The following is a 22,467-nucleotide window of genomic DNA, read 5'->3' as shown; positions in this document are numbered from 1 at the left end:
CATCTGGCAAATCCATTAACTTGCAACACTGTTCCCGAACCCTCTTTCTACCTGGTTATTTATGAGACCGCTGGTCTGGACCAGCCTTTCCTGGTTCTGTCTGGTACAGTGTCTAGAAATTTTTAACTTACTCACTGTAAACTTTAACCTACTCTTCTCAACTTATACAGATATACCATCTCATAAACACATGTTGAGAACTTTAGGTAGGAAGAGACCCCCCTACCCCCTTATACACCAAATTTATCCCCTTTCTAAAATGGTCCGTTTACCCTTTCTCTGAGTTATAATACACTTTGCAATTACACGTAACAACGTCCCCTCCCACTTTTTTTTTTTTTTTTTTTTAACATGAGAGACTCATGCCTTTCGTAGGTTCAACTTGTTCTCATAGATCAACAACCGGAGACCTAGCTGTTCTTTGTGATGTGTAAGCTGTCACAACCAGGCGGGAGGGAGCTCCTGGTCTCAGCTGTCCACTGCCTTTCAGCAACAGCCCAGCACTTTTGCAGCAACCTGCTTTCCTGGTAGTAGCAAGATGTTTCAGGCTGCTCCAGTTTGCCCCTGCTCCCAAACACGGACTCAGCTTCTTTGAAGGAGCCCTGGCTACTGCTAATGAAAAATACCATTGAGATCAGTAGTTCGGGGCTGAGAGTACAAGCAGACCGTGATGGCCACGGGAAGGATAGAACTCAGAGAAGATGTTGCTCCTAAGGTCATAATTTTGTCCACAGTGAAACTGCTCATATCATTCTAATATGACTATCCCCTTTTCTTTTATACAGTTTTAAATGGATTTTTCTCTACGGTGTGCCTATTTGGGGTTTTAGCATTCCACTCAGACTGTGATTATCCCCACCTTCTATTTTGTTATTGCCCTGTGCCTTAAGGCCCATTATTTTGAGGTCACCGGTGTGAATCCTTTATCAAAACCTGCTTTCAAGAAAGTGTCTTATAAAATCATGTACAGGTTCTTTTTATGTAAATGCCTATTTGTCATGCAGCTATGAGATATAATCGTAAAATTATTGACACGAATATATTCAATTACATAGAATATTTATCATAGAGCTAAGTAAAGTCATTTCGTGTTGCTAAACCTATCGACACAAATTCTTTGACGTGCTAGCCTCGAGGGGCTGATTGCCACCAAAGGACCAGCTGGGAAGCTTGATCTTCTTGGGAACCATTGTGGAAGTAGGATGCCATTAATTATATAATTTTGAGCAATTTGTATTTAATTCTACTGGTGTTTTTTCATTAATTGAGGGCATTTTGAGATATGACCGGCAAATATAAAGAATAAAGATGTTCGCTGACTGAAAATGTGCTCATCACTCAGCAGAGTGATGGATGAGCCAGGGGTGGACTTGTCACTCCATTTGCAGATCTGATCCCACAGAAAAGGGACTCTGTTGTTTCCATATGCCAGTGGCCAGGCCAGTTTTCAGTAATGATAAGTGTTCAGTGAATCTTCTTTGGCTAAGAGGAGGAAGAAAATGCCATGGGAATAATAGAGGAAATTGTAGCTGTCCAAATAATTAACTCAGGACCATCACCCATAATCCACAATTGCTTTTTTCTTTTTTTTTTAAATCCGACGTTGCTAATATTGAGACAAATTTTAAATTGATTCATTTCCAAAATTCATTTTGGTCACAACATCCAGGAGCAATCCATCTGATAATCAATAGCTAACATTTATTGCTGCCGCAAGAAAGCAACCCAGCACAAAACCAATATTGTCAGCAACCAGAACAACTCTAATTTCCTGATAGAAATCGATTCGCAGCAAAATAGTGATTATTGTAAATATTTATAGTTCTGAAAGGAAAAGCTCATCAATGCAGCTTTTGGGGCCGTTCATTTCCTAACGAAATCTGTGATGGGCTCCACCTAGCTAGCCATCTGTTTGTGATGTAGGATGTGGTGGATGTGTGGCAGGAACCCAATGACTACCTTGGACTTGGCTCTGTTGGGAGGCACGGTGGGTAGTCTGGACACATCTCTGATGGTGCTTAACGGGAACACCAGGCATGGAGAGACTCCTTCCACACCTGGGTGGCTGTGTGACCTCCGCTGGCTCGCTGTGTGATCTAAAAAAGCCACACAACCTCTCTGAACATTCCTTTTCTCATCTTAGAAAAGAACGATAATCGCCATCTGTCCAGTTTTACCTCCTAGTTGTCCTGCTGATGAAATGAAAGGATGGGGGGGGGGAGGAGGTATCTCGGAACATTTATCTGGTGGACTGTGCAAATGTCGTGTCTCATCATGACCCTTTATCTCCCAAGAACAGGATGAAGGAGCAAGACACAAGGCCCCTGAGAAATTCAAGATGTGACCCTAAAGCTCGACGTCCATGGGCTTTTGCTGAGATACAGGTGAGGACAGAACCGAATCAGTTCATGCAGCACTACCTACTGTGCAGAGAGCTGGGCAACCAGCAGGAGCAAGACCCCGTCTGGCTTCTGTGCTCCTGTGCTCCTGGTCTAGCAGACGGGCAGAGGGCTGTGTAAACGCGTAAGTGCAATACTTGTGGGGAATGGGGCAAGGTAAATGTGAGCCGGAGGAGGCTGCTCCAGAAAAAAAGACCTGCTGCAGGCAACGATGAGCTTTAAACCCGTGTTTCCCAGACATCTCACCTGAGGCTCCCCCTTTCACATCTCCTCCCCTTGTCTGTGCGCAGGTACCATTTCCTTGGAAGTCGACTTCATTCTTAAAAAAAACGTTAGGCGGGTGTGCTTAAAAAGAAAACTGTATTACTGCTATAGATGCAGAAACTCCTTTGGTCACTTGTAAACAAGAGATAACCTTAAAAATGCAAGCGACACAAAACTCATTACTGTATTCAGTAAGTGACTGCCTGCCGGGGCTCGGTTTCTGGTTTCTGGGGCCCCCAGGAGGGGTGGCCGGGAGGAGATGGGGAGGAGCTCAGCCGGGCGCTAGCAGACCCCAGGGCGGGGGCTCAGGCGGGCTCCTGCGGGCTCCTGCGGCTGGGGTGCGGCGGGAGGGGCCCCCCCGGAGATGCCGTGGAGCGGACCCCTCCGCCTCGGAAAGGCAGGAGGGTCCGGACGTGCCCAGCGGACACCCGGCTGCAGAGCCGAGGCCGGGCGCTAGGAAAGCGGGCGGGCGGGCGGGCGCGTTGCAGGCACCGACCCCGTGCGGGGCGGCCGGGGCGCCCGCGGGCTGCGGCTGCACGCTCCGGGCGGCGCCACCCGGCCTCCTCCGAGCGTCCTTCCTCGGGGCACACGCAGCCGCCCCGGCTGACAAAGCGGTAAACTGAGCCCCAGGGAAGCTAAGTCGCCGTCCCGCATCAGGTCGTGAACAAACGGCAGCGCTGGGACGCGAACGCGGAGCCGTCCCCGCACGTCCCGCCGGGGCTCCGCGGCGGGGGCCGAGGGCGCGCAGGCAGGTAGGTCAGCCCGCTCCCTGCAGCGAGCCGGAAGGGGCGGGCCGGGCCGCGCCGGGCGAGACTCCCAATCCCGCGACCCGGATTCCAGGCCTCGCGTTAGCTCCTGCCCAGGAGCGGCTCAAAAACCGGAGCGGCGGAGTCCGCGGAGCGGGACGCGCGGCGCGGCCGGCGGGCCCGAGCATGCGCACTGGCCCGCGCAGCCGGGACGCGCTCGGCGCTGGGGGAGGGGCACCCGAGGCTGACGTCCGCTACGCCGGCGTCAGCGCCCCGTGAAGAGGAGGGCGACGACTCCAGCCGCCATGTTGGATGCCGCAGATTCGCCATAACCTCGCCTCGGCTCTTTTCGTAAAAAAATAAAAATAAAAAGCGAAGCGTCGGCGGGGCGCCTCGGCTTCTCGGCCGGCGCGGAAGGGGGCCCGGAAGAGCCCGAGCCTTTTTTTTTTTTTCCTTTCCCCTCCGCGGCGGGGGCGTTGCCATGGAGACGCGGGCGGCAGGTGAGCCGGGCCGGGGGTTGGGGGTGGGGGTGGGGGACGCGGTGGGGGTGGGGCGCGGCGCGGCGCGCGGGAAGCCGTTTCGAGTTCGGAGTCGGGGAGAAGCGCGCGGGCCGCCGGCGGCGGAGGGATCCGCGGCCCGGGGCGGAGAGCGCGCGTCGGGCGGCGGCCTGCGCACGTCGGGCCGTGGGTGGTATCCCGCCGCCTCGGGGGGTTTATTTCCGAGAAGTCGCGAGAGCGCCGGCTCCGGAGGCGGCGCGGGGAGGCTGCGCGCGTGCGCGTGCGCATGCGCGTGCGCGGGGGCCGTTTCCAGGGCGACCGGGAGCGTCGCCGTCCTGGCGGGCGGGAGGTTCGAATCCCGGCCTCCCCTCCCGGGCGCCTCCGGCTCCTCCTCTGCGAAACCCGCGGACGGACCGGGTTCGGCGGCGCCGGCGGAGCTGGACAGCTTTGCGCGCCGTGGACGGGGCCCCAAACGCCGCGGGGGAGCTCCTCGTCGGGGGCCCTCTTCCTCACCCTCCAAAGTTCAGCCCAGAAGGCACCTCCTCCAGGCAGCCGTCCGTGGTTGCGCCGCCGAACCCGCCTCTCTGCAGGCTGGCCCGTAGCGGTCGGGCTTTCCGCGCAGCGCCCGGCCCGAGACCCCTGAGCTTGCGCCGGGGGCCTGTTCACCCGGGGTCGGCACGGGCCGTGGGCGTTTGGCTGCTCGTGTCCCCCGCGAGGCTAAGGCGTGTGCGTCGTTTCCTGGCGAGGGGTAGAGGGTCGCGGTTCCAAAAGGTCCGAGCCGACGCCCCGAGAACCCGCGTCCTCCAGGTTGGGGTGAAACGCAGGCTCGCGCCCCGGGAGTGGGGCTTGGGGGGATGAAGGAGCTGCGGCTCTCCTGCCTCCCCCGGGGACCCTGCGGAAACCGCAGCGTGTGAAGGGGCTCGCCCTCCACGGCTGCCCCCGGCCCCGAGCTCCGTGTGCCCAGCCTCACCCCGCCCTGGGTCAGGACCCCTGGACCACAGCCCCGCACGCTTTCTTACAATGACGACTGCTGTGCTGCACCCCCCCCCCCCCCCCGCCCCAAGTTGTGCTGATGCACAGAACGAGCTGCCCGCCTCCCCTCTTTGGGACTTAACAGCTTTAGAAAAGAAACCCGGGCATTTGTTGCTTCAATTTCCAGCGGAAATAAATGAGACATCAGGTATCTTTCTTTCTTTCTCCTTTCCTTTCCCTCTTCCTTCCCTTCCTTCCTTTCCTTCCTTCTTTTCTTTTCTTCCTTCCTTTCTCTCTTTTCTTTTCTTTTCTTTTTTCTTTCTTTTCTTTTCTTTCTTTTCTTTTCTTTCTTTCTTTTCTTTTTTCTTGATTTTATTTACTTATCCATGAAGAACAGAAGCAGGCTCCCTGCAGGGGAGCTGAATGCGCAGGACTCGATCCCAGGACCCCGGGGGCGAAGGCAGGTAGGCCCCCGACCGCTGAGCCACCCAGGCGTCCTCCAAGAGATCATGTTTTTCTAAGCATTGTTATTTGTCAACCTGTGATCAGCTTATTTCTGAAAAGAGCTTCCTGTTTGGCTCGGTCGTTAGGTTGATTTTGGGGGAAGCAGTACAAGACGTGATGGCAGAATGGATGGAGTGCCTGTGGTGTGTGGGGCCCCTGTCTTGGGTGGTGAGCTTGGCTGCCGTGGTCATCGCAGTAAATTAGAGATGTTGCCACCCGGCTCCCCCCTCGGCCTTTCCAGTTTACCTGGTGCAGCGACCTCTGTTCCTCCTCTGGCCCGGCCTTATGGTTTACAGAACAACTTCTCAGGGATAGCTGTCCCGGGCACTGAGGAGGGCACTTGACTTGACGGCATGAGCACTGGGTGTTATACTGTATGTTGGCAAATCGAACTCTAATAAGAAAATACACCAAAAAGAAAAAAAAAAAAGACTTAAGTTTCTGCCTGGGGCAAGGGCAATCAAGAATTAGGTGTATTGAAAAGACTCTTCGTAATTGCATTTCCTTTTATAGGTAGTTTCCTGCCTGCTGCCTCTGAAAACCTCCCCATCAAGCTGGGCGGATTTAATTATGTAGAGGGGACTTAGCCTAGAGTGAAGTTTTCTCTTGTTCTCAGCTGTTTATCCTGTTAAAATTTCACTGTCTTTGAAATTTCTCAAGGGCAGGTGTCAACTTTAGGGGCCGGGACAATGGGGAGGGTGGAGAGAACACGTGCTCTGGGTCTCGGAGATCTGCCAATCACCTGACTCTTGAAACCCCTGTTGCTTCGCTCCAGTCTGCAAAAGGAGACCTAATCCTATTGCCTACTCCAGGCCTGGTGGCGCTGGTGTTTGTCCCTTCCTGACCCAGACCCGGTCTCTCCGCTGTAAACCCTAATACATTGTCATCTACTTGCTACTTGAAAACATTCGTGGTTAGAATGGTGCCGTGGACTTTAATTTTTTATTTAATTTTTAATTTTAATTTTTACTTTTTAAAGATTTTATTTATTCATGAGAGACAGAGAGGGAGAGGCAGTGACACAGGCACGGGGAGAAGCAGGCTCCTTGCAGGGAGCCCGACGTGGGACTGGATCCCAGGACTCCAGGATCAGGCCCTGTGCTGAAGGCGGTGCTAAACCACTGAGCCCTGCAGGCTGCCCAGACTTTAATGTTTTAAAAGGGGAGGGGGTGGTGGCAAAAAAGTAATCCAGGAGCAAAGCAAGCAGACATATTAAACGTTTATTACAGATGTGAAGTTGTGTCTCTTTTTGTCAGGGAACGCAAAATATATAGGTAATCGAGTTGGTTTGTAAAAAGATTATGCTTGATGTATTAATGTAAAAAGGGTTTTAAATCCGGTGACAGACTTTTCTTTGTTCTTTTAAGTCTTGTAGCACATGGAGCTGCAAAGTGGTGAAGTCTGGAGTCTGCTGCCGTTGTGTCCCACGCTGGGTCTGTGCCCAGGCAGGACAGGCAGGGTGGGGACCTGGCTTTGCTGGGGGGCCTCGGGGGTCTTGGGGGACCCGCTCAGCCATGGCACCTGGAAACTAGGAGCAGCAGGCTTCGGCAGCAGCATTCTGGAAATGGGGGACTCACGTTTCCTGACATCCCAGAGGGCTTGCGCGGCAGCCCCTTGGCTTCTCTGCCACCAGGTCTTTTCTTCAGGGGCCACTATCACTTCTCTGCCCCTTGGCACATTTTCTTTTCCTTACTTTTTTTTTTCCCCTCCACCAAGCTGATTCCCCAGTTTGCCCAGGTGTTTGTGCCAAACTTTGTTCCAGGAGCTGGAGACGTCAAGTCAAATAGGACACGCTATTGCCTCCTGAGGCTCTGACACAGTCCTAGCAGTGGAAAACCCGCTCCCTCAGGAGAAAGTGCCAGGTGCTGTGATGCAAGTGAGCCCCGAGAATCAGGGCTTTAGGAGGGGTGCAGCTAGCCCAGCCAGGGGATTCCGGGAGGGCTTCCTGAAGGAGGAGGTGCCCGAACTGGAACTTGAAGAGTGAGGGGAGGTGCCCTGCAGAGGGTCGGTGGCACCTCGGCACAGGTGTGAGCAGCCACCGGTGTGTTCTGTGGGCCTCGGTGAGCGCTGGGGCTGGGGGCAGGGGCGGGGTGCTGGAGGTCTGTGGTGCTGGTCTTTCCAACAGCAGAAAGCTATTTGGGACTTTCTTGTGCAAACTTTGTACACTGAGAGGCTAACAGGGCCTGCCAGTTTGCCTCAGCAGCTGCCTGGAGACAGTTTCTTTGAGGTGTAATAATCTGTAGTGAAATGCACAGACCACAAGTGTAGGGTTTGAACACCCGTATTCCCCACACCCCGATGATACAGAACTTTATCCTCACCCCGGAAAGTTCTGTCTTGCCGCTTCCCACCCCATTCCTGCCCCTCACCCCAAGCAGCCACTGGTCTGAGTAATGTCACCATAGGCACTGTTTTTTGTAGAACATCAGAATTCTTTGGTGTCTGGTTTCTTTCACTTATCGTAGAGGCCCTGAGATCCGGGTTTGTGTTTCTTTTATTTTCTAATGGCATTCCATTGTATGGATGTTTATATGGTAAACATCTGAGCTTATTTCCTTTTTGGTTATTGTGAAGGAAGCTGACATGACCATTCTTGTAGGGCTTTTCTTGTAGGCCTTTATTTGGATCCCTTTTGGGTAGTGGGATGGCTGGGTTGTAGGGCAGACTTTCTTCTTCTATTAGAGTGTGTGGGGGGAGACAGAGGGAAAGGGAGAGAGAATCCCTCGTAAGCTCCATGCCCAGCACAGAGCCCAGCAACCCACAGCCCTGAGACCACGACCTGAGCTGAAATCAAGAGTTGGACACTTAACTGACTGAGTCCCCCAGGCGCCCCAACTTTTAAAGAAACTTACAAATAGCCTCCTGGCATAGTTGTACTGTTTGTACCGCTATCGGCAGTGTAGGAGAACTCACTTCCCCGTCACCCGCATTGGGCCTTGTCACTGGTTTTCCTTTGATTTAGTCTAGAGGGCATACCGTAGTATCTCATTTAATTTGTATTTCTTTGACGATCAGCCACCTGAGTGCTTTTTCTTGTGCTTCATTGGCCGTTTGTATATCATCTTTGAGGAAAAGTCCAAGTTTTTCACCTATTTTAAACATTTTGTTGTTTTTTTAATTGTTGGCTTGTAGCGATTTTATATGTATATATCTTATATGTAGTTTGAATAGGAGTCTATTGTCATACAAATGTGTTGTGAATACTTTCTTCCAGTCTCTGATCACTTATTAGTTTCCTTAGTATCATCTTTGTTTAGAAGTTTATAATTTTAATAAAGTCTGGTTTCCCATTATTTTTGCCTTTACAGGTATTTTTGCCTTTACAGGTAGTGCTTTTTGTATCCTCTCTAAGAAATAGTCTCCTGCTTTAGAGTCCCAAGGATATTCTCCTGCGTGTGTTTTTTTTATTTTCTTTAAAGCTTTATGCTTGTTGCTTTTAGGTTTAGGTCTACAATCTATCTCAAGTTAGTTTGCTTGCGGTGTGAGGTAGGGCTCTCGACCCCGCCACACTCTCCACGTGGATGTCCAGTGTCTCCAGACTCACTTGTTGGAAGAGACTTTCCTTTCTCCATTGAGTTACCTTGGTCCTTTTGTTGCAAATTATGAGTGGGTCCGTCTCTAAGTTCTCTGGTCTATTCCATTGATCTCTTCTTCGTCTACCCTTAATCAGATGTACCACATTGTCTGAATTACCCTGGCTGTATAGCAATTCTTGAAGTTACTTTTTTATTTTTGGTTTTTAAAGATTTTATTTATTCATGAGAGACAGAGAGAGGCAGAGACACAGGCAGAGGGGGAAGCAGGCTCCCTGTGGGGAGCCTGATGTGGGACTCGATCCCAGGACCTCAGGATCACCATCTGAGCCAAAGGCAGATGCTCAACCGCTGAGCCACCCAGGTGCCCCAGTTTTTGAAGTTGTAAGTTATAAAGAATACATAGGAGGACATTTTTTGGAGACCTTCATTAGGTGCCGTCGTAGTGAAGCCCAGGGTAGATGGCACTCACCCCAGGGCAGTGGCTGAGGGAATAGAGGTTAGGGCAGGGTCAGAGAAACCCATGGCACTGGTGATTGATTAGGTTTTACCTTAGAGACCAGCAAGCCTCCCATCTGTGTTTGCTTTTAGGGAAAGAGGAGTGAACAACAACCTAACAGGCATAGGGATCTGAAACTTCCCAGGCTTTGTTGGTTCCTTTTTGCGGTGGCAGAGAAGGCCTTTGAGTTCTCCCTGTTTTTCTTTGTTTCTTTCTGTTTTTTTTTCCCCCTCTAAGATTTTGTTTATGTATTTGAGAGGGAGAGAGAGCATGCACAAGCAAGAGCTGGGGCGGGGAGGGAGAAGCAGGCTCCCTTCCTGCAACACAGGGCCCCACTCCCCAGGACCCCAGGATCATGTCCTGAGGCAAAGGCAGACTTTTAATTGAGCCACCCAGGTGCCCCTGACCTGTTTTTATTTCTGAGCTGGGCCAGGGGCTGGTGTAGGGCTTGCCAGGTTGCCAGAAGCACCTCAGGAAGACCCTTCCTGGGGACTGAGACCCTGCCCCCACCATTTGGAGAGTGTCCCCACCCGGCAGACTGTCCTGTGCAGCCCTGGTGGCCGTAGGAGCCTGGGAGGGCCACACGGCTCCCGGACTCTGTCATGAGTGGGAGTGAGCCCTGCCCCGTCCGTCCCCCGGGCCACAGGCAGGGAACCAGGTTCAGATACTGCAGGGAGTGGAGGCCCCAGAATGGAAGAAGCCGGTGGGAGTCCTGGTCCTGCTGTTTAAGGGCTGTGGGACCTTGACAAGTCACTGAGCCCCTGTCACCTTGTATCTACATACTGTTCCTGTTGTAAAGGTCCAGAGAGGAGGTTTGGGAACGCACCTGGCGTTTGGCAGGTTCCTTTCCTTTCGTCCACCATCCGTCTTTTCCTTCTTTCCCGCTCCCCTCTCCGGAGCCTCACCTTCCTCCCCTGACCATCTTGTACGTTTCAGTAGTATCTTTGGGAACTAAATGCATAATGAGAGGGATTTGTGATAATACACAATAAAACACGAAGCAGCGGCCTGACCCTCGGTGAAAGCAGGCAGTTGCTGGGCGAGTAAGCGAGGATCCGGTAATGAGAACCGTCACGGCTGCAGACCCGCTCAGTCAGGGCCTTCACATCTGTTCCTTACTTTATTCTGCACAAAAGCCCTGTGAAGTGGCCGTAGTATCTCTGCTTTAGCAAACGAGGAAGCCGAAGCTCGGGCTTGGTCACAGGGAGCTCTGTGGTCACTCCGTGTTTGGGCCGGCATCAGGGTACACTTTGGGCCCCTGAGCCTTTAGAGAGGCTCCTTCTAGGCCCTCTGTTAGGACCTTGCCGGGTTCCAGAACCTGGGTCTGGGCCAGGCTGGAGGTGAAGGCCTGACGGCTGGGGGAGACCTGGGTCACCAGAGATCAAAGAAGCATCTTCCTGCACACGCCCAGTCCCCAGGCCTGCTGTGTGCGCAAGGCCCTGGCTGGGGCCCGAACCTTCGACTGCACACACCGTACTCCAGGAATGGTGCCCCCAGGCCTTAGGGGTCCTGAGAGTCCCATTCTCAGGGAGCTAGCTCACAGCCACAGAGGAGATGAAATCAAGTACAAAACGAGCAAAAGGTTTGGGAGCTGTTTTACAGAGGAGCTGATAAAATGACCAGGGAGCATGGGAGAAGGAGCTCAACATCATTACCCCCGGGGAGGTGTGACTTAAAGCCACGTCAAGATGCCATTACACGTCCACTGGGGTGGCTGAACCATAAACGCTCACAACACCCAGGGTGGGTAAGAAAGTGGAGCTTCTAGAACACTGACACGTGGTGGTGGGGAGGCCGGATGATGCAGCAGCTTTGGAAATCCTCGGGAGGCTTCCGACGACGTCACACACACACTCACCTTATAACTCAGCAGTCCCAGCCCCAGGTAATTACCCGGGAGGCATGAAGACCTGTATGCACACGTTCAGAGCACCTTTAGTTGTGGTCGCCCCAAACTGGAGCCACCTCAAATGCTCATCAGCTGATGAATTGCTAAACAGACTCTGGGACAGCCCTACAGTGGAACGTGGTTCATCAGGAAGAGCGATGCAGGCGACAGCATGGATCCATCTCAGAAGCATGGCTGGCTCAGTCAGTAGAGCCTGCAGCTCTTGACCTTGGGGGTTGTAGGTTGGGTGTAGAGAGGACTTAAAAATAATATCTTAAAAAAACCGAAACCAAACCATGTTAAGTGAAAGAAGCCGGACACAAAAGGTGACCTGCCGTAATAAGCACGTGGGGAAAAATCAGAAATCAGAACCCTTGTGGCCTGTTGGAGGGAACGTGAATGGCAGGCATGATGGAAGACCATATGGAGCTTCATCAAAAAATCTTAAAAAACAGAATTTCTCTGTGATCCAGCAGTTCTGTGTCTGTGCAATACCCAAAATAGTTGGACTCAAGGACTCAAAGGTATTTGTATGCCACGTTCACAGCAGCGTCACCTGCAGCAGCATAAAGAGGTCCGTTGACCGATGAATGGCTAAACAGACCGGCGTATGCGTACAGTGGTGTATCGTTCCTTCTTGAAAAGGAGGGAAATTCTGATGTCAGCTGTGATGTGGATGAACCTCGAGGACCTCGTCTAAGTGGATTGAGGCCATCGGGTGTGATGGCACTTGGTGAGGGACGTGGGGTGGCCCCGTGGGTGGAGAAGGCTGTAGGGTAGGGGCGGTGGGCTCGGAGGAGACAGGACTGGGGAGTGAGTGCTTCTTCAAGGGGCATGGGGTTTCAGTCAGGGGCGATGAGACGTTCTGGGGACAGGTGGCAGGCGTGGCCGCACGGCAGCGTGGATGCGCCTCATGCCACTGAACTTAAACGTGGGTGGGAGGAGGAATCACTTATTTTACTACAGTTGAAAACAGAAGACTGTGATTTCAGTTTTCAGAAGTTCTGGAAAAGGCAGAATGACAGGAACAGAAGACCATGTGTGGTTCCCAGGCGCTGTCCGGGAGGTGGCGTGGGCTGCAGGGTCACGAGGCCTCTCTGTTGTGTGTGTCGATGGTGGTGATGGCTCCAGACCACAGGCCTGTGTGTAACCTCCCAGGCAGCGCGGCAGGCTGTACGGGGCGGAGGGTACAGCGTATGGTTGCTGCCGCCTGGGCTTGAGTGATGTCTGAGCGGTGACCAGGGCGGCGGGAGGGCAGTGCGCAGAGCAGGGGTAAAGGCAGGGAGGAGCCCAGCTGGGGGGGGGGATGCAGCCCAGCGTCCCTCACTGACCCTCCATGGCCTGTGCCTTCTGCATCCTGGCCCTTCCCTGGCTGCTGCCAGGATCCGGGGTCCCCATCCCACTGCCCCAGCCGCCGGGGTGGGGGGCCCTGGACAGGTAGGCGCAGGGGAATAGCACCTGCTGAGGAGCATCAGAGACCTCACTCAGAATTTGGGCCCCTCCTTGTGACAGTCCTCGGGGCTCCTTGAAGCCCCTTCTTTTTCTGTAACATGGGGGCTAAACCTCTGTCTGGAGTTGTCTCTGGAGGGTGGAGTCAGGTGAAGGCTGGTGCTCCGGGGGGGCTTTCGGTGGGCCCCGGGGGTCATTGAGCGAGAGCAGGCCCAGGGGAGCATGGGGCAGTGGCCGAGTCTCCTGGGGCCCCGCTGGAGACCCCACCGCCCTGGGGTGCCGGCGTCCCTGGTGCCCTGCCGCCCGGCAGCTGCCTTGGCCCTGCCACGGCAGGACCTACCTCCCCCAGGTGGGGGCTCCCCGCATCTGGCACCTGCACCCGCCGGGAGAGGTGCTGCATCGTCTGCGGGGAGGGGGCGGGGGGTGCGGGGGTGCACGAGGTCCCTGGACTCCCGGGAGCTTGTGGGGCCCAGCAGCCTGCACCGCCGGGCCCCGTTCTGCTTTTCTCATGTCTGGCTCTCCCCTCCTTTCCTTCTTCCTCCTCTTTGCAGTTTTCAGAAGAAAAACAGTCATCAGGGAAAACCTTACATGCTCTAACGTTCATTTTGATTTTTCCCGCGTCCTGCTCCCTAGTCGAGGCCACGTGAGAGGTGCCCAGGAGCACGGGGCCGGGGGTGGGTGGGGGGGGGGGTCGGGCTTCCCTGGCGGAGCGGGCGGAGGGGTGCAAAGACCTCAGGCAGGAGGGCGCCCTGGGGTCGCTGCCTGCTCCCTGGCTGGCTTTCGGGGACCAGGTCTAGGGTGGGCGGGTCCCCAGGGGGGCGCTGGGCCCTTGACCCCCGGCCACCCCCAGGAGGCCGGTCGTGTTGGGGGGCAGGGTGGTCCATTGGCAGCGGGGTCCCGGCTGGGGCGGCTGAAGGAAGGGCGAGTCTGGAACTCTCGGCCGCGAGCTGCGCAGGTGGGATCGGGGCGTCCCTTGCTATCGCTGTTTGATTTTTTTTTTTAGCACGGCTGCCCTGGTGTCTGAGTGTCCCGCCCCGTCCCTCCGTCCATCCGAGCATCCCGCCCTGCCCCTCCATCTGAGCATCCTGCCCTGTCCCTCCGTCCGAGCGTCCTGCCCCATCTTTCTGTCTGTCCGAGTGTCACACCCCGTCTCTCCGAGTGTCCGAGTCGTGCCCTGTCCCTCCATCTGTCCTAGTGTCACACCCCGTCCCCCGTCCAAGTGTCCCACCCTGTCCCTCCTTCCATCCAAGCGTCTTGTCCGGTCCCTCTGTCCTAGTGTCACGCCTCGTCCCTCTGAGTGTCCAAGTGTCCCACCCCATCCCTCCGTCCGTCTGAGCGTCCCCCCGTCCCTCTGTCCGCTGCCCCTCTTGAGGTCGTCCTCCATCTCTCACTCTTCCTCTGCCTTTTCTTCTACTGCTGCGTCTGCCGGGTGATGCTCTGGTGGTTCCTGACCAGCCCGGTGCCACCTTCTCTCCCTGGCGTGAGGTCCTGTGGCTGAGGGAGCGTGTGACACGAGGGTCCTGTGGTTGGAGACTGGGCATGTTCCGGGTCGTGGGTGGGTGTCCGGCCTGAGGACGTCCCAGAACCTCTCGCGTGCCCTTCCCCTGCCCCTCTTCTCTCCAAAGCACTGGCGGTCGAGGTGCAGATGTCGTGCCCTTTGACCCGACCCTAAATATTTCCAGTGTTTGTTTTCTAAAAACAAGGATGTTCCTCCCACGTGACTACCTTACAGTGATCGGAGCGAGAGAGCCACGTCGATGTAGCGCTTCTCAGGTTTCACCGGTGGAAATCCAGTTTCACCAGTTCCCTTACTTTTATACAAAGCAGAAGGAAGTCCTGGCTGAGGCACCGCATGCAGTTGTCGTGTCCCTCCATGCTTTAAGTAGGGGACGCTTCCTCTGTCTCTGTGCTCCATGACACGGATAGTTTTGAAGAGTAGGGCCCAGCTGTTTTGTGGAGTGCCCCTGCCTTGGGCCTTGTGCAGTTGCCTTGTGATCCCGTTCAGATCCTGCAGTCTGGGCACGGATGCCACGGAAGTGGCGCCCGACCCACGCCCTGCTGTCGGGAGTCCCGCCACCCTCGGCCCCGTGTGGGATGTACGTTTGACGGGGTCAGGTTCTCTCGAGGCAGTGACTGTTTTTCCTCTTGGTAATTAACCGTCTCGTGACAAGGCATTTTGATGCTGTGTCCCTATCCCGCTCCTCTTCATTTCTCAGGCTTTCGCATCCACCGGTGCTTCTTGCCGGAGCCCGTTCTCACTGAGGTTTGCCAGATGCTGAGTTTCACGTGCCACCATTTCTTCTGCATCACTAGGTGTCTTTCTATGTGAGGCAAGAGCTCCCCTCCCTTTTTTTATATATAAATCTGTTTATATTGCCGTGGACTCATGAATTCTTTATTCAGGGCTTTGTCAACTTTTATCATTTAATTTCCTGATCTGGTTTCTCCATATTTGGCTAGTGGAAGCCTCGTTGACCTGCCCCCTCTTTCTTTGAGAACTTCCTGGGTTTCTGGACAACAGGATATATCCCTTCCAGCTCTGGAATCTGCTCTGTCTAGGGGAGAGCGGGTCGCAGTGGAGAATGGTACTTAGGGACGGAGCCGCAACGCTAGGTGAGCTGCCTCCCGGCCTCTGTAAACCCAGCGGGGCGACGGGTGCCTGTGTACACCACCCAGACGCCTAGAAGTTCCAGATGCGGCCCGTATGCATCCATATCTGCGGATCTTCCCAATTCCGACCCAGCGGCACCGTGTGTGCTCCCCCCTACTCCCCTCCTTTTCCCTCCCCTCCCTCCCCTCCCCAATAGCTCCCTTCTCTGGCCCAGAGAGACTGCCTCGAGGTGCCCACAGCAAGTTACTTATATGCTCAGTCCTAGGATCTACTAAAAATAGTTTACGAATTGCTAACCTGCATGTCTGGGAAAGAAGCCTACTCACTGGAGTTCAATATTTAATTAGATCTCTATTTCTCTTTGACCTGGGGCCTGCCTCACCAACACCGGCTTCCCCAGTGACCTGGCTTGTGCGCGCCCCCCCCCCCCCCCCCCCGCCCTTCCCTCCCATTTCAGTGAAATCCTGTTACTCATTTAAAGTCCGATTCCATTCCTTTGTTTCTGTTTGTATTTCATTTCAGGGATTACCCCATACCTGCTTCTTTATTTATTTTTCTACTTTATTTAAGTGTGTGAATGTTTGGGTTGAGTGTGTTTCTTGTACTTCAGGGGAAGGGCTGAATTTTGCTGCCCCCCCTTTTTTTTTGTGGAGGGGGCCACAGACACAGGGGGTGCGGGTGCAGAGATGACCCGAGGGTGTAAGTGTTCAGGAAGGAGCCAAGTCCTCGGGAAGCCGTGTGGTTGGAGCGGGACTTCCCCGTGCGGGAGGGCGGGTTCCCTGGCACATCTGGACCCTGCTGCCTTTCACTGAGCATCTCACTTCCAGGCTCTTTGTCCGGGTCTGCTTTCTCTTCAAACCACCGTTCCAAACGCTGCGTTTATTCCCATTTTACAGAGTTGGAGGACCAGAGCCGTGAAGTAAGTGCTTTCCCCCTGCAGGGGGCTGGCCCGTGGCTGTCCCACCCTGAGCTCATCCGGTCTCTCACCAGCATGGGGTCTTTTTTTTTTTTTTTTTAAGATTTTTATTTATATATTCATGAGAGACAGAGAGGCAGAGACACAGGCAGAGAGAGAAGCAGGCTCCTCGCAGGAAGCCTGACATGGGACTCGATCCCGGGACCCCAGGATCATGCCCCAGGCTGAAGGCTGTGCTAAACCGCTGAGCCACCCGGGGTCTTAACTTGTGTCACTAGGAAGTGAGAATGAGGAATGACTCGGTTCAAGGTTATTCTCAGGGCTTCGTAAGCGGGAGCTCCGGAAGTGCTCTAGTCCTCACAATGAAGGAAGTTTGCAGCATTTCTCTGATTACAGGTAACATCTTTATCAGCCTGGAGCATTGATCTTCTTAAGCTTTTAACTGTATCCTACATGAAATGAAGTTGATGTTTCTAGAGCATACCGTCTGTTAGAGGAGACAGAGGTTAAACAAACACGCCATTAAATACATGATTACACGTCGTGGTGATTGCTGCTAAGGTGAACACAGGGAGTGCAAGACAGAGTAACAGAGACCTAATTTATATGGGAGGGGGTTTAAGAAAAAAGGCTGTCTCAGAAGGCGAGGTTGCAGCTGAGACTTGAAGAAAGGTTCCGGAACTAAAACAACAAGTCTGACCAGATGCAGGCACCTGCCAGCCCTCCCGAGGGTAGCATTCCAGAGCTCCTGGGGCCGGCGTTCTCTGCCCTCGGTCGCCCCCTGGGGGACGCGTGTGCTCGTGGACCTGCGGCCGTGGGTGAAGACACCTGCGCCTGCAGGGTGGGGCTGTGGGCTGGGCCTCCGCCAAGCTCGGGGACCCACCGGACCCACCGGATACGGCTGAAGGACTGGGATGCCAGGCTTGCGGGGGAGAAGACCCCCCAGGACCGCCGCATAGCCCGTTGGGATAGCGCTGGAGGGGCTGGCCTTGCCAGGGTCACCCTGACGCTTCAGTAGCTGGAACCGGGCCTGGGAGAAGGGCGGTCGTCTGACCTTGTCAAGCTCCCAGCTGTGTAAACATAAGTGGCAGCTGCTCAGACACTGGAGGTGAGGGTCTGGTCGGGCTGTTCTGTGTGGACACTGGCCGGGAGGTTGGATTTAGGCACCTCTGCCCCTTCCAAGGCAAGGGTCTATGCAATTAGGCCACGAACACAATCACAGCCACTTTAAATCATTCTCGTGAACAAAATGGGAGGCAGGGCTCTGTATCTTACTCATTTCTAAACGTACGAAGCTTCATATGCGGTAATATTAGGCACTTACTAAAGTTTTATTGTCAACGAGGCAAATGAACATAAGTTTAAAGTCACCACCCCCCCCCCCCCCCAACGGCAGCGGCATTTGGAGAACGTACCTACTACTTACTCTACGTCTTAGTTTCTCGGGAGAGGGGGCCAGATCATCCTGGTAGGCTGGGGTAGGCGGCCGGTGGGGCTTGGAGAACTCTCTTCCCACCTGCTCTTCCCGCTTAATTGAAAGCTCTCTTCTGGAATTTGAAAAACACTTTGACACGTCTGGATATTAGAGGGCAGTCCTTTCCCCTAGAATTAATTTTCAAGTCCAGACTCCTTTCTCACTGAGACCGGTCTGAGGCTTTCATAATAAGGAGAGCAGACATTTAAAATTTGAAGTTGAGTTTGCATGTTTCCCACATCTGCTTTTAGCTCCTGCCTCGGTGCTTAGTTTATGTCTTGATTATGACCTCAGGAGCCTGGAGAGGACAGGTGGCTTCCAAGCCCATCACCATAATAAATGAAAATGTTCCCGTGTCTTTGCCTCTCCCTGACAGCGTGGACAGGGACCCTGGTCAACAAGGTCTACATTTTGTAATTGCTTGTTCTGCTTGTCTGTTTTCCTAACTCGGTGGTTCCCAAAGATGTGGGGGTGGTGGAGGCCCTGTCCAGTCCTCCTGGATGTGGGCGAGTGGAACCTGCCCGCCACATTTCTCGGATCTGCAGGGGCAGGTTGCCCGGGGTTCCGGAAACAAAGTGAATACTGGCTTTGTGTCTAGTGCAAACCCTTGGTATGTTGTAAGCAGAAAACCTACACCGGATTTCAAAGACTTGGTACAAAAAGAAGAAAAAAACGAGAATGAAATTTCTCATCCATCTTTTAAACGCAGATTGTAAGTGAAATGGTGACATTTTGGATTTCCGGGATTACAGAAGACATGTTGACTGTTGATTTTACTTGTTTCTTTTTGTTTTAATGTGGCTGCTAGAGAATTTGAAATCACGGCAGCGGTCCCGTTTCTATAGGATGGTGTCGGCTCGGGTGGGCTCTCCTGAGCCCTAGTGGCTGAGTGGGAGCCCCTCCCCTCCCAGAGTTCTCCTTGGGCAGGAACAGGGCCTGACACCTCACAGGCACAGAGTGTGTGCTGAGCGATCTCCACCTGCCTGAGAGGGTGAGCTTACAAACCTGCTGTGCCCACGACACCGGCCAGCTTGAGCCCGGGAAGTGCTGCTGTGCGCTTCTCTCCCTCCTGACCCCCTGCACCCCTGCTTTATGTGGGCACGTGCGCATCACACGTGTGTTGCAGCGAACCCTTCTCCCAGGCAGGAGGAGTGGGCCAGAGTCAGCCTTCCTAAGGGCTTTGTTTTTGCCCCGTTTCCGAGTGGTGGGTGCGGGCAGGCGGCGTCTTCACCAGTGTGTGCCAGGTGGTGTACCTGCAGCCATGCCAGAAGAAACTGAGCGCATCTTTAAGACAGCCTGGGAAGCAGAGTGGGGAAACACGACTGGACAGGTCTAATTGGAAAGCAGGCCCAGTCGTTAAACCCTGGCTACAGTGACCCGGCATCTCCCAGTCCCTGGGCCCTGGCTCTTCCCCTGCGGGCTTGGGGTGCTGCGGGAAGACACTGTGGGCAGACTTTGGGCTCCTGCTGGAGAGGGAGGGGCCTGGGGGATCCCGACCAAGTTGTCTGTCCACAGCTGGGTCCACACTCCTCGTGGGATCTGCATCCCCAGCTCCTGCGGCTCAGGCCCCGCCCCAAGGTGTTCCCTCCCAGGTGCCCCTGGTCTCAGACTCCAGAAGTGTGAGTCCTGGCCGCCCTGCGTCCTTCCCTTGTTTGCCCACCTTCCTTTAGCTTTCTCTTCTCAGAACTGTGGTTTCTACTCGCTGGCCTCATTCCTGCTGGAGTGTTGACGTCCGTCCCTCAAAAGGCTTCTGAGTCGCCTGCATCTTTGGTTTCCCCGAGGGAAGCCTGTGTGTGTGAATGTGGGTGCATTTGTGTTACATGTGCACGTGTGTGTGTAACATGTGTGCCCACCCAGCATGCGCCCACACTCAGGTTTGTGCACGTATGCATGCATGTTTCAGACGTCTAATGTGTGTCCATGTGTGTATGTACAATGCATGTTTGTGCACATGCGTGTGCACGTCTGTAGGGCCCCCATGCTGGCTGCTTTACCAGATAGCACTGGTGGTAGGAGGGCAGCAGGAGCAACCCAGCTCGCGGTCCATAGCTTGAGCCAACACGCCCCACTTCCCCCGCTTTAAGAGCTGCCAGTTTGTTCTGCATTCGCGCCATGTGTCTACACAGCTCTTTCCCACTGTTTCTCCCATAATCACCTCCCCCCCCATAATGTCCTCATGACGTCAGCAGGCAGCTTTCATGTCTTCTTTTCTGGCTGCTGAGTGCCTGCAGGTGGGGGAAGGAAAAGGTTGCTCCAGCCCCCCCGCAGCTGCGATGCGGGTGTGGTGTGCACCCAGGGTCTGGGGCCCAAGGCCCCGGGCCGAGAGCTGGCCTCGGGCAGCCGTTTCCCTTCAGAAGTGAGATGAAAGGCTCTCCCGGGTTGCAGAAGGGGGGGGGGGGTCGGGGTGATGGGGTAACTGGGTGCCGGGCACTAAGGAAGGTACTTGATGCGATGAGCGCTGGGTGTATACTCTATGTTGGCAAATTGAATTTAAATGAAATAATTAGAATGAAAAGGCTCTTCCGAAACACAAAGGAACCAAAATAAATGAGCAAAAACCTCAAACCCTGGAAAGTGAGAGGCCTGGTGGTGATGGCCAGGGCGCTGCTGTTACCCTCAGATGTCCTGTAAAAGGGCTGCGGGATTTCGCACAGTTGATGTTTAGCGTGGAAACGGTCCTGAGGTGCGGTCACCTCGGAGGCGCTTTCTGCGAGTCTGGGAGCCACCTCGGTCCCTTGCACAGGAGCCTCCCCGCGACCTCAGAGCTTCCCAGGGCTCTGCGGGGCTGGAGAGCCGGAAAAGAGGGGGACGGGCCGGTTCCTGTCCACACACATCAGGGAAGAAGGGGCCCAGCTCTTCACTTGGGATGATGTTAAAGGCGCACATACACCATTGCCCGAGGCGCTCACTCGGAGAGAGCTTAAAAATAGCTTAAAAAAAAAATTCTGCCAAGTTTCGACACGGAAGAAATGTGTATGCATAAAATTATAATGCAACTGTTGGCACAGTGTTAATTATAGCTGATCCTGAGCATTTCTTATTTTATTTTGTTAATCCGGTTTCAGCAAAGGAACACCCATGGGATTTCTCCCTCCCGTTTAATAAAAACGTTAACTTTGTGAGTTATAGAAGCTGGTGTGTTCATCAGCATTTTATGAGACGCTGGATAATAATACCACAAACTAGGGTGTGCACTTATTGGAGCTTCAGCTCGCTGAGCCTCAGAGCTGGGAGGGCACCTTGGATTTTATTTGTGGGTGTGGCTGGGAGGCAGGAGGGCAGGTGCATAACGGGCCCGTGGAGGTGGAGGCGGGTGTTGGGTGGGGCTGTCCCCACTCCCTTGGCTTGGGCCCAGGTGGCTCTGTGTGTCTCTCTACACATTAACCTCTGGATGAGACTTGAAGACCAGGGTTCACATTAAAACTTTGGAAGGCCACTTCTGCTTTGTGCCTCTGGAGATTCAGAGGCTTACACAGAATCTGTTGTCTTGGAGGTGGGAGCCACTCAGGAGCTGGTGTCCCCAGGCCCTGACTTGTGACTCAGGCTGATGCCCTTTCTACTCCTTCGTGGACTGAGCCTCTGGGGTGTTGGTCCTTGAGCTGGGCATGTTGCATTCATGGTGTCCCATGGTCCTCCCACAGCGGACAAGGAAACGAGCTCAAGAGACCAGGCACGGGTAGGTGCCAGGGTCACACTGCTACTTGGGCAGAGATGAGCTCACATCCAGGTCTGGGCTTCATGGCTCTCCTCTCTCTCACTTCATGTGTCAATTTTTTTTTTTAAAGATTTTATTTATTCATGAACGAGATGTACAGAGAGAGAGAGGCAGAGACACAGGCAGAGGGAGAAGCAGGCTCCATGCAGGGAGCCCGATGTGGGACTCGATCCCGGGTCTCCAGGATCATGCCCTGAGCCAAAGGCAGACCTGTAACTGCTGAGCCACCCAGGCGTCCCACCTCGTGTGTCATTTTAAATAAGAAATTCATTTGCAAAGCAGAATCTACTTTTTCCCTGACATTTCTTTCCTTTAGAATTTGCTAGCTCAAGTTTTTAAGTTGGTGTACGGCATACATGTAGAAAAGTTGTGTATAGAATAGACAAACAGCTCCATGAACGTCCGCAGACTGGATGCAAACACAGCTCCCCCCAGGAAACCCTCAACCCCAAGCACCCCACCCAAGGGTAACCCCGTCCTGACTCCAGCAGTGCAAGAGGAATCGTGTTGGTTTTGTACTTCGTGGGAATGCACACACACCTGTCCTCTGAGTCAGGCGTCTTTGGCTCAGCATCGTTTCGTTCACACAGGAATACGGCTGTAAATGGGAAAGCACCATATGACTTGAAAAACAAAGTTTATGCAGATTGAGAATGGGGCTGGCAGTGGCTGTGATGAGGACAGAGCGTCCGTGGCTGGAGTTGGGTCTGATTCACCTGCTGGGTTGGCCAGGACTGGGCTGCCGGGACAGACCCTCTCCCCACTCGAGAAGCAGCAATAATTATCCTGTGGTGACTCCTTTAGGGTGGGCCCTGGGCCTGGGCTGTGGGTGGGGGTGTGGGGTGTGCTCGGCTTTTGCCGCGCGCCCCCCTGCTGCATGGCCGGCCAGTCTCCTCCCCGGGCCCAGCTTGCTCATCTCAGGTGCAGATAGCAGCCCCTGCCCCGCCCGCACGGGAGTAGCGTGAAGGTCGGTGGGTGACGATGAACTCAGGCACCTGCC

At 54.2% G+C, this 22,467-nt stretch overlaps 1 protein-coding gene across 1 annotated transcript in view; it reads left to right on the top strand.

Annotated features, from left to right (window-relative positions):
- The first annotated feature begins 3,626 nt into the window (after nucleotides 1-3,626).
- Nucleotides 3,627-22,467, top strand: part of ZFAT (zinc finger and AT-hook domain containing) — a 188,165-nt gene continuing 169,324 nt past the window's right edge. Inside the window, 1 exon segment of the mRNA XM_025450143.3 lies at nucleotides 3,627-3,909. Coding sequence (XP_025305928.3) covers nucleotides 3,891-3,909 — 19 coding nt within the window. The 5' untranslated portion in view covers nucleotides 3,627-3,890.

Source organism: Canis lupus, chromosome 13, assembly GCF_003254725.2.
Source record: "Canis lupus dingo isolate Sandy chromosome 13, ASM325472v2, whole genome shotgun sequence".
Classification (NCBI taxonomy): domain Eukaryota; kingdom Metazoa; phylum Chordata; class Mammalia; order Carnivora; family Canidae; genus Canis; species Canis lupus.
This window is presented reverse-complemented; position numbering and strand designations above follow the sequence as displayed.